Below are 12500 nucleotides of genomic sequence, written 5' to 3'. Positions count from 1 at the left end.
TGGGCAGTTTAGCCCCCTGAGGAGAAGAACAGGAATATACTGTTACGTTATACACACTCTGCTACAGGTACATCACAGCTCTGAACACAGGGACATCACAGTTCTGAACACAGGTACATCACAGCTCTGAACACAGGTACACAGGTACATCACAGCTCTGAACACAGGTACACAGGTACATCACAGCTCTGAACACAGGTACATCACAGCTCTGAACACAGGTACATCACAGCTCTGAACACAGGTACACAGGTACATCACAGCTCTGAACACAGGTACATCACAGCTCTGAACACAGGTACATCACAGCCCTGAACACAGGCACACAGGTACATCACAGCTCTGAACACAGGTACACAGGTACATCACAGCTCTGAACTCAGGTACATCACAGCTCTGAACACAGGTACATCACAGCTCTGAACACAGGTACATCACAGCTCTGAACACAGGTACATCACAGCTCTGAACACAGGTACACAGGTACATCACAGCTCTGAACACAGGTACACAGGTACATCACAGCTCTGAACTCAGGTACACAGGTACATCACAGCTCTGAACACAGGTACACAGGTACATCACAGCTCTGAACACAGGTACATCACAGCTCTGAACACAGGTATATCACAGCTCTGAGCACAGGTACATCACAGCTCTGAACACAGGTACATTACAGCTCTGAACACAGGTACATCACAGCTCTGAACACAGGTACATCACAGCTCTGAACACAGGTACATCACAGCTCTGAACACAGGTACACAGGTACATCACAGCTCTGAACACAGGTACATCACAGCTCTGAACACAGGTACATCACAGCTCTGAACACAGGTACATCACAGCTCTGAGCACATGTACATCACAGCTCTGAACACAGGTACATCACAGCTCTGAACACAGGTACACAGGTACATCACAGCTCTGAACACAGGTACATCACAGCTCTGAACACAGGTACATCACAGCTCTGAACACAGGTACATCACAGCTCTGAGCACAGGTACATCACAGCTCTGAACACAGGTACCTCACAGCTCTGAACACAGGTACATCACAGCTCTGAACACAGGTACATTACAGCTCTGAACACAGGTACACAGGTACATCACAGCTCTGAACACAGGTATATCACAGCTCTGAACACAGGGACATCACAGCTCTGAACACAGGTACATTACAGCTCTGAACACAGGTACACAGGTACATCACAGCTCTGAACACAGGGACATCACAGCTCTGAACACAGGTACACAGGTACATCACAGCTCTGAACACAGGTACATCACAGCTCTGAACACAGGGACATCACAGCTCTGAACACAGGGACATCACAGCTCTGAACACAGGGACATCACAGCTCTGAACACAGGTACATCACAGCTCTGAACACAGGTACATTACAGCTCTGAACACAGGGACATCACAGCTCTGAACAGGGCTACATTACAGCTCTGAACAGGGCTACAGGCTCTCTCTCTCTCTCTCTCTCTCTCTCTCTCTCGCTCTCTCTCTCTGTTTCTCTCTTTCTGTTTCTCTGTCCCCTCTCCCTCTCCTCTCTCTCTTTCTCAACAATGGTCCTCAGCTAAATAAAGGCAGGAGGAATTGTCTCGGGATCTTGCTAAATTAGTTGACAAAACACCTGTCTCCCCATGAACGTTTAACACCCAGTTCTCTTGTTCCTCTGGTGTTTATAGAACCAAAATCCAATTTTCCTGCTTCTCCCGCTGTCGTTGCTCTTATCTTCAAGAGACTGTGTGTGTGTGTGTGTGTGTGTGTGTGTGTGTGTGTGTGTGTGTGTGTGTGTGTGTGTGTGTGTGTGTGTGTGTGTGTGTGTGTGTGTGTGTGTGTGTGTGTGTGTGTGTGTGTGTGTGTGTTTAGTCAGTAAATTTAAGGCTGGTTAATCTCTGGACGGTAGTGATGAAACTCTCCTCATCCACTGATGAAACTGAACCCGTTCCCTGAGCAGAGAAGACAGCCTAAAGCCAGTGTTATTACTAATGTGGGTTTGACAAAAGTGTGAGCATTTCTTGAAAGTGTTTGGTACTTTCATTTGTCAAAAAAGGCATAGCATAATATTCCAAATAGTTGAGCACAAAAGATAGCACGATAGCAACAAACACAACATGAAGTAAAAAACAACCGCAGAAGCACTCCGACGTGTTGGGAGATAAACACTGGTAAAGTGTTGATTAGATACATACATATGATACAGGTACACAGAACAGTGATAAAACACTGGTAAAGTGTTGATTAGATACATACATATGATACAGGTACACAGAACAGTGATAAAACACTGGTAAAGTGTTGATTAGATACATACATATGATACAGGTACACAGAACAGTGATAAAACACTGGTAAAGTGTTGATTAGATACATACATATGATACAGGTACACAGAACAGTGATAAACACTGGTAAAGTGTTGATTAGATACATACATATGATACAGGTACACAGAACAGTGATAAACACTGGTAAAGTGTTGATTAGATACATACATATGATACAGGTACACAGAACAGTGATAAACACTGGTAAAGTGTTGATTAGATACATACATATGATACAGGTACACAGAACAGTGATAAAACACTGGTAAAGTGTTGATTAGATAGGAGTTGGGAGACTGAAGATGCTTGTGAGGTAGGAGTGGAGGGATGGGGGGAGGGGCCGATTCTCTATCACCACGGCAACCCAACCCACCAATCACCTTCCCAGCCACTCCTAAGACACGCCCTCCGGAGCAGGAACAGGACATGGTGGAAGCTGCTCCTAGACGCTGATCTTCGGAGACCATTAACCGTAATGTTTAAGGATGGGGTAGCTAATCTGAAATACTTGTTCATTATTTGTGCCTAAATCATTTTTATGTTGACTTTATTTCACAAGTCATGACTAACATATAGTACGAGGCGACGAGAACTTCTTCTGTTTCTGTCTTGTCCTTTCTGTTTTTAGCCCAAAATATATAAATGACCACAAAGTATCAGTGTTCAACAGAGCTCCTGTCACAGTCCCCCCCCCCCCACACACACACACAGTCATCAGTGCATCACATGTCAACCAAAAATAACCCGTCTTCCATGCCCCATTTATGCCATCCCCTCTCATCATGTTGATTGACAGCTGAGTTCCACAGCCATGAGAAAACAAAAAACACACAGTCAATCTTCCCTAGTTGCCATACCCGTACAAAAAGAAAAACATGAAAAAATTATGTGAAATAAAAACATGTGAATTGTTTATTTATTTATTTTTAATCTTCAATCAGACACGTGTGAAGTTTCACATGTACATTTTTCACGTTTCTCCCTTGTGAAAAAAATGATCCCGACTTTTATTTCTCCACACATTTATTTTTCACAGGTATATTTGCAGCACTTCCAGCTACATCAGGTTTCTCATCCAGGGACCCCAAAGATGTTGTGTAACTTACCCAAGATAGACCACAGCCTGCCGTTACCAATGGGAACAGATGAATCATAGTGGGCAGAACAAGCAAGAAGGTGGGCAGAGGCAAGCACGAGCTAGCGAGATCCTATTGGTGCGTTCTAGCATGTATTTTCTTATTTCCATTAGGGAACGCCTACTCAATTCGCCCTTTGCACTCTTTCTAATCAATTACATTTTTTTAAACTTTGGCAAAGGCTAAAGTCTACCAAACAAAGTCCACTCTGTTCATAACAGATTCTAGTTTTAGGAACAGAAAACTATATTGACCTTAAATCTTTCATCGATGAGAAAATTTGCAGTGAGTGGGAAATGCCAACCCGATGCATAAGATTTATACATTCGGTGAAACATCTGGTTCATTGTTCTAACTGTGCCAACCCAGCTTGGCTTCAGAGGCAAATCAGCAGTGGGAAGCAAGGTGCTACAGTATGTTGTTGGAATGAATCAACTTCTAAATACTCTCCTGCAACCCGCCTCACCCAATGTGGCGTGGATCTGGGTTTTTTCAAAGTATTTCTATTTACTTCGGATTTAGAATCCCTCAACTGAAGCTAGCCAGCTAACTACCTACCAGCTATCAGTCAGCAAAAGATTGCTAGCGGTCATCAGCTAACCTTTAGCTCAGAAAGCTCTCGTTCGAACAACGTGACTCAATCCAGAGCATAACAGACCTATTATTATTATTTTTTTTTCCCCCATTCTGCATTAGCCTCGAATAGCCCCCGTGATATGAAACTTTTCAGGGAAGTTAGGAACAAATATACACAGGCAGTTAGAAAAGCTAAGGCTAGCTTTTTCAAACAGAAATCTGCATCCTGTAGTACCAACTCAAAAAAGTTCTGGGACACTGTAAAGTCCATGGAGAATAAGAGCACCTTCTTCCAGCTGCCCACTGCTCTGAGGCTAGGAAGCACTGTTACCACCGATAAATCCACTATAATTGAAAATTTCAATAAGCATTTCTCTACAGCTGGCCATGCTATCCACCTGGATACCCCTACCCCGGTCAACTGCCTGGCACCCTCCACAGCAACCCACCAAAGCCCCCACAATTTCTCCTTCACCCAAATCCAGATAGCGATGTTCTGAAAGAGCTGCAAAATCTGGACCCATACAAATCAGCCGGGCTAGACAATCTGGACCCTCTCTTTCTAAAATTATCTGCCGAAATTGTTGCAACCCCTATTACTAGCCTGTTCAACCTCTCTTTCATATCGTCTGAGATTCCCAAAGATTGGAAAGCTGCCGCGGTCATCCCCCTCTTCAAAAGGGGTGACACTCTAGACCCAAACTGCTACAGACCTATATCTATCCTACCCTGTCTTTCTAAGGTCTTCGAAATCCAAGTTAACAAACAGATTACCGACCATTTCGAATCCCACCATACCTTCTTCGCTATGCAATCTGGTTTCAGAGCTGGTCATGGGTGCACCTAGCCACGCTCAAGGTCCTAAACGACATCATAACCGCCATCGATAAGAGACATTACTGTGCAGCCGTATTCATCGACCTGGCCAAGGCTTTCGACTCTGTCAATCACCACATTCTTATTGGCAGACTCGACAGCCTTTGTTTCTCAAAAGTTTGTCTCGCCTGGTTTACCAACTACTTCTCTGATAGAGTTCAGTGTGTCAAATCGGAGGGCCTGTTGTCCGGACATCTGGCTGTCTCTATGGATGTGTCACAGGGTTCAATTCTCTGGCCGACTCTCTTCTCTGTATACATCAATGATGTTGCTCTTGCTGCTGGTGATTCTCTGATCCACCTCTATGCAGACGACACCATTCTGTATACTTCTGGCCCCTCTTTGGACACTGTGTTAACTAACCTCCAGATGAGCTTCAAAGCCATACAACTCTCCTTCCGTGGCCTCCAACTGCTCTTAAACGCAAGTAAAACTAAATGCATGCTAATCAATCGATCACTGCCAGCACCTGCCCGCCCGTCCAGCATCACTACTCTGGACGGTTCTTACTTAGAATACGTGGACAACTACAAATACCTGGGTGTCTGGTTAGACTGTAAACTCTCCTTCCAGTTAAGCATCTCCAATCCAAAATTAAATCTAGAATCGGCTTCCTATATCACAACAAAGCATCCTTCACTCATGCTGCCAAACATACCCTCGTAAAACTGACCATCCTACCGATCCTCGACTTCGGTGATGTCATCTATAAAATAGCCTCCAACATTCTACTCAACAAACTGGATGTAGTCTATCACAGTGCCATCCGTTTTGTCACCAAAGCTCCATACACTACCCACCATTGCGACCTATACGCTCTTGTTGGTTGGCCGTCGCTTCATACTCGTTGCCAAACCCACTGGCTACAGGTTATCTACAAGTCTCTGCTAGGTAAAGCCCCGCCTTACCTCAGCTCACTGGTCACCATAGCAGCACCCACTCGTAGCACGCGCTCCAGCAGGTATATCTCACTGGTCACCCCCAAAGCCAATTCCTCCTTTGGTCGTCTTTCCTTCCAGTTCTCTGCTGCCAATGACTGGAACGAACTGCAAACATCTCTGAAGCTGGAGATTCATATCTCCCTGACTAGCTTTAAGCACCAGCTGTCAGAGCAGCTCACAGATCACTGCACCTGTACATAGATGGGCTGTTTACAGATGGGCTATCTACCTACCGCATCCCCATACTGTATTTATTTACTTATCTTGCTCCTTTGCACCCCAGTATCTCTACTTGCACATTCATCTTCTGCACATCTACCATTCCAGTGTTTAATTGCTATATTGTAATTACTTTGCCACCATGGCCTATTTATTGCCTTAACTTACCTCATTTGCACTCACTGTATATAGACTTTTTGTTTTCTTTTGTTCTACTGTATGTTTTGTTTATTCCATGTGTAACTCTGTGTTGTTGTATGTGTCGAATTGCTTTGCTTTATCTTGGCCAGGTCGCAGTTGTAAATGAGAACTTGTTCTCAACTAGCCTACCTGGTTAAATAAAAGGTGAAATAAAATGAAATAAAATCAACATAACCAATGATACAAAGGCCAGGGCAACATCACCAATGATAGGGAACATTGCAGGAAAGAGGGTGCCATTTGATTTAAGCACGTTGTCCCCCCCACACAATTTTTTTTATTTACAAATAATTAGTTCTCGCATTTTAAAATGATTTCCTTGCAATATTTTCTTTCGCTATCAATACTTCCTTTGGTTCATGTTTTGCTTTAAATATCATTATTTTTGTTTGTTGTTTTTGACTTCAGAAGTTTTGCTTGATATTAACGGCCCAAAAGTAACTCACTCACTAGAGGACTGCCTCATAATAACACCATTACCCTATTAGACGTGTTTAAAGCCACAATCCTTCATTGAAACATGAACAAAGTGTTTCCCCACCACAGTTTCAGTAAAAAGCTGAGGGATGGGGCTGGAGAAATGCAACCACTCTTAAATCCATAGACTACGCTATGGATGCAAGGACTGACCATCCATGATATCAAAGTTATAGTTTTAACCATGTTTTCATTTACTTTGTTTACAAATATTGGAGTTAAACAATCTTATATTTTGGGTTCTGACGGGGTATGACAGTAGAGTTAATGAGGCATTTATACTTTACATTCTTCATAAATCATTGGGTACATATCTTTCATTTATAAGTCCAAAAATGTAGGTATACCGCACAAAAATATGAATGCAACATGCAACAATTTCAATGATTTTACTGAGTTACAGTTCATATAAGGAAATCAGTCAATTGAAATAAATCCATTGAGCCCTAAATCTATGGATTTCACATGACTGACAATACAGACGTGCATCTGTTGGTCAGAGATATCTTTTAAAAAAGGTAGGGGCGTGGATCAGAAACCCAGTCAGTATCTGCCTCATGCAGAGCGACATCTCCATCACATAGAGTTGATCAGGCTGCTGACTGCAGCCTGTGGAATGTTCTCCCACTCCTCTTTAATGGTTGTGCGAAGTTGCTGGATATTGGTGGGAACTGGAACACGCTGTCGTACACATCAATCCAGAGCATTCCAAACATGCTTAGTGGGTGACATGTCTGGTGAGTATGCAGGCCATGGAAGAACTGGGACATTTCCAGCTTCCAGGAATTGTATACAGATCCTTGAGACATGGGGGCGTGCATTATCATGCTGAAACATGAGGTGATGACGGCGGATGAATGGCACGACAATGGATCACGGCATCTCTGTGCATTCAAATTGCTATCGATAAAATGCAATTGTGTTCATTATCCGCTCATGAAACACGGAACCAACACTTTAAATGTTGCGTTTATATTCTGGTTCAGTGTAGCGTCTAAAGATTGGCAGTGATTTTCATACAGCAGAACTATGGTGCCATTTCAATGTGTTCCATTAACTGCCCCCAAAACATTTTATTCTCTCCACTCTTCCACAAATGTCCAGCAAAATCCTTCCCTTGTACCGCATTTGGGCTTTTTAGATGTGGTCACCTTAATTCCACTGGTGGAAACTGCAATCATCTTTAAACATGTGAGGAGAATAACATTATTTAAATTCCACAGGTGAACCTGCAAATCTACAGGTGAACATGAGATTTTCACATTTTGAGTTTTCTTACATGTGAAACTGCATATCTGATTTTCACATGAAAGTTTTTTCTATAGTTTATTTCTATAAACCTGGTCTCATTAGAATATGTCAAAAAAAGTCATATGGAGAAACTCTTTTCTCCACTGGAAACTAACAGGAACACATTTTATATATTAATGAAATATATTAATAAATGAATGAAGGGGATTTAAACTTCTGATATTGTGTATTCAGGTCACGCTGAGTGATTTATCACCTGTCTGGGGAACCTGGGTCCACTCGGCTGCTGATTAGCATTGTACATGTTTTACTACTTTATTATCCACACACACACACACACACACACACACACACACACACACACACACACACACACACACACACACACACACACACACACACACACACATACACACACACACACACATACACATCTCATAAAATATTTATGTTGGTTTTACAGCTCTACTATCCTGGACCAGCCCAATGTTTTATGGGAAGCCTCTGGGACAAAACCCAGCGCTGCTAAAATTAAACACACCAAAGGACACGTGTGTGTGTGTGTGTGTGTGTGTGTGTGTGTGTGTGTGTGTGTGTGTGTGTGTGTGTGTGTGTGTGTGTGTGTGTGTGTGTGTGTGTGTGTGTGTGTGGATGTGGGGGGGGGGCTGAAAATGTCTCAGATTAATTCAACTACCACAATATATCAACAGAGGAGTAGAAATGCTAGGTACAGTATAATTGCAAGTTTTTTGTTTTTATTTTTTTAATTTGACTGAGAAGCCTGTTTTAGTATCCTTTCTATCACTCCCCCCTCTCTCCCCCTCACTCCCCTCTCCCCCTCACTCCCCTCTCTCCATCTCCCCCCTCTCCCCCTCTTAGTGACTGAATAAAAGGATAAAACACCATCTGTTGAACCTATCAATGAAAAACACTAAACCTGACAGTATCTTTAAATAAAGATAGTTAGGCTACCATGGTGGGTGGAACAATTGGTAGGTAGAGGTGAGGAGGAAACGGACACTATCATTGTCTGAATTAAAGGGAGGTCTGAATTAAAGGGAGGTCTGAATTAAAGGGGAGTCTGAATTAAAGGGGGTCTGAATTAAAGGGGGGTCTGAATTAAAGGGGAGTCTGAATTAAAGGGGGGTCTGAATTAAAGGGGGGTCTGAATTAAAGGGAGGTCTGAATTAAAGGGAGGTCTGAATTAAAGGGGGGTCTGAATTAAAGGGAGGTCTGAATTAAAGGGAGGTCTGAATTAAAGGGAGGTCTGAATTAAAGGGAGTTCTGAATTAAAGGGAGGTCTGAATTAAAGGGGGGTCTGAATTAAAGGGAGGTCTGAATTAAAGGAGGGTCTGAATTAAAGGGGAGTCTGAATTAAAGGGAGGTCTGAATTAAAGGGAGGTCTGAATTAAAGGGAGGTCTGAATTAAAGGGAGGTCTGAATTAAAGGGGAGTCTGAATTAAAGGGAGGTCTGAATTAAAGGGAGGTCTGAATTAAAGGGAGGTCTGAATTAAAGGGAGGTCTGAATTAAAGGGGAGTCTGAATTACAGGGGAGTCTGAATTAAAGGGGGGTCTGAATTAAAGGGAGGTCTGAATTAAAGGGAGGTCTGAATTAAAGGGGGGTCTGAATTAAAGGGAGGTCTGAATTAAAGGGGGGTCTGAATTAAAGGGAGTTCTGAATTAAAGGGAGGTCTGAATTAAAGGAGGGTCTGAATTAAAGGGAGGTCTGAATTAAAGGGAGGTCTGAATTAAAGGAGGGTCTGAATTAAAGGGAGGTCTGAATTAAAGGAGGGTCTGAATTAAAGGGAGTTCTGAATTAAAGGGAGGTCTGAATTAAAGGGGGGTCTGAATTAAAGGGAGGTCTGAATTAAAGGGAGGTCTGAATTAAAGGAGGGTCTGAATTAAAGGGAGGTCTGAATTAAAGGAGGGTCTGAATTAAAGGGAGTTCTGAATTAAAGGGAGGTCTGAATTAAAGGGGGGTCTGAATTAAAGGGAGGTCTGAATTAAAGGGAGGTCTGAATTAAAGGAGGGTCTGAATTAAAGGGAGTTCTGAATTAAAGGGAGGTCTGAATTAAAGGGGGGTCTGAATTAAAGGGAGGTCTGAATTAAAGGAGGGTCTGAATTAAAGTGAGGTCTGAATTAAAGGAGGGTCTGAATTAAAGGGAGGTCTGAATTAAAGGGAGGTCTGAATTAAAGGGAGGTCTGAATTAAAGGGAGGTCTGAATTAAATGGAGGTCTGAATTAAAGGGGGGTCTGAATTAAAGGGGGGTCTGAATTAAAGGGAGGTCTGAATTAAAGGGGGGTCTGAATTAAAGGGAGGTCTGAATTAAAGGGAGGTCTGAATTAAAGGGAGGTCTGAATTAAAGGGGGGTCTGAATTAAAGGGGGGTCTGAATTAAAGGGAGGTCTGAAGTGTCTCAGAGCAGGAGCACCGATCTCCTAGTCTTGTCCCCCTGTCCATGTAATCTTATTCGTTATCATCTAAAATAACAAGCAGGTCCCATCACCACTCCTAACCTGAGACTACAGAGGCACAGGCCTTCTTGTGAGGCACAGTGGGGCTTTGGGGAGTTAAATGGAAGTTGGTGAAAAAACAGGAAGTCATGTCATAGTAATTTAAGTCATCTGCCACTCAGGTACTCTATCACCGTAACAGAATGGAAGCATGTCTGACTGATGAGTCCTGTTTGTGTCTAGCTCATTCAGGGACCATGTGTGTGTGTGTGTGTGTGTGTGTGTGTGTGTGTGTGTGTGTGTGTGTGTGTGTGTGTGTGTGTGTGTGTGTGTGTGTGTGTGTGTGTGTGTGTGTGTGTGTGTGTGTGTGTGTGTGTGTGTCAGAGCCTCATCAATAACTTCCCTCACAAGTTGTCAATTATGTCCTGTGATGTCCCACTGACAGAGACAAGAGGCCACCCCAGGCTCTGACAGACGAAGACATTAGGCCTAGTGCATCAGGCTCATTTTGAGGGCTTCACTCTAGAACTGACCTTTGAGAACCACAGCTTGATACCCCAGCTAGCACACAACGTTCTGAGAACCACAGCTTGATACCCCAGCTAGCACACAACATTCTGAGAACCACAGCTTGATACCCCAGCTAGCACACAACGTTCTGAGAACCACAGCTTGATACCCCAGCTAGCACACAACGTTCTGAGAACCACAGCTTGATACCCCAGCTAGCACACAACGTTCTGAGAACCACAGCTTGATACCCCAGCTAGCACACAACATTCTGAGAACCACAGCTTGATACCCCAGCTAGCACACAACGTTCTGAGAACCACAGCTTGATACCCCAGCTAGCACACAACATTCTGAGAACCACAGCTTGATACCCCAGCTAGCACACAACGTTCTGAGAACCACAGCTTGATACCCCAGCTAGCACACAACGTTCTGAGAACCACAGCTTGATACCCCAGCTAGCACACAACATTCTGAGAACCACAGCTTGATACCCCAGCTAGCACACAACGTTCTGAGAACCACAGTTTGATAACCCAGCTAGCACACAACATTCTGAGAACCACAGCGTGGTACCCCAGCTAGCACACAACATTCTTAGAACCACAGGATGATACCCCAGCTAGCACATATCGTTCTGAGAACCACAGTGTGATACCAAAGTGGCAATTGAATATTTAAATCGACTTTAAACCTAAAGACTGTCACTACAGTTACTGTAGTCATGACAACAACTATGGAAGACAGTTGGGGTGCTAACAAGGAAGACATTGAAGTTACATGACACCATCTAACCAATCTAATTAAGTCTTGGATGTAATCAACCTAGAATGTCCAAACTCTCTCCATATACATTATGGGTCTGACCTGGAGCAGCCTACAAGACAGGTCTACAGAGGGAACTGTCTGGTCTTGATGGATGAACGCTGCCTTAAACAGGTGAGAATCACAGGGAAACCAATACTGAGAAACCCACACCTCAAAACACCACCAGGCGGTCACAGACTGAGAGAGAACCAATGTGCTAGACACTGAAACTAATCTCTATGGCAGGGGTGTCAAACTCATTTTTCCCCGCGTGCCACATTCGGTCTTCACCGAGGTCTGTAGTGCCGCACTGAAAAACCACCTGAAACCACCCGCGGGCCGCATTGAATCAGTTTGGGAGCTGTATGTTTGACACCTCTGCTCTCTAGTAAAGCCATGTGTTTTTAAACCTCCTGAGAAAGTGTGACAGACAGAAACAACATTAAAGTGATGTTGGCAGCAAACCCCCCCAGACATTACATTCTTTTGTTTTAACCCTAAACTGGCACACCTGATTCAATTAGTCAACTAATCATCAAGCATTTGACTAATTGAATCAGTTTAAAGTAAAACAAAACATAAAATGTCTGGGGGGCCCAAGGACAGGGTTGAGAAACCTTTCTGTAGGGGGTTGAGGGGGCAGACATAGAATCATGTATGACACAATGAATCGCTGAGTGGAGAAAGAAATGTCAACGTGTCTGATTT

The 12500-nt window shown here is 43.4% G+C and overlaps 1 protein-coding gene across 3 annotated transcripts in view; it reads right to left on the bottom strand.

Annotated features, from left to right (window-relative positions):
- The window catches only part of LOC106566113 (copine-5), a 285747-nt gene that overhangs the window by 16904 nt on the left and 256343 nt on the right, over nt 1–12500 (bottom strand). For all 3 annotated transcript variants that reach the window (XM_045691900.1, XM_045691901.1, XM_045691902.1), the window contains one exon: nt 1–16. This exon is cut by the window's left edge and continues 42 nt beyond it. In XM_045691900.1, the coding sequence (XP_045547856.1) occupies nt 1–16 (16 nt within the window). The remainder of the gene's footprint in view (nt 17–12500) is intronic.

The sequence above is a fragment of the Salmo salar genome, chromosome ssa12, assembly GCF_905237065.1.
Source record: "Salmo salar chromosome ssa12, Ssal_v3.1, whole genome shotgun sequence".
In the NCBI taxonomy this organism is placed as follows: Eukaryota; Metazoa; Chordata; class Actinopteri; order Salmoniformes; family Salmonidae; genus Salmo; species Salmo salar.
This window is presented reverse-complemented; position numbering and strand designations above follow the sequence as displayed.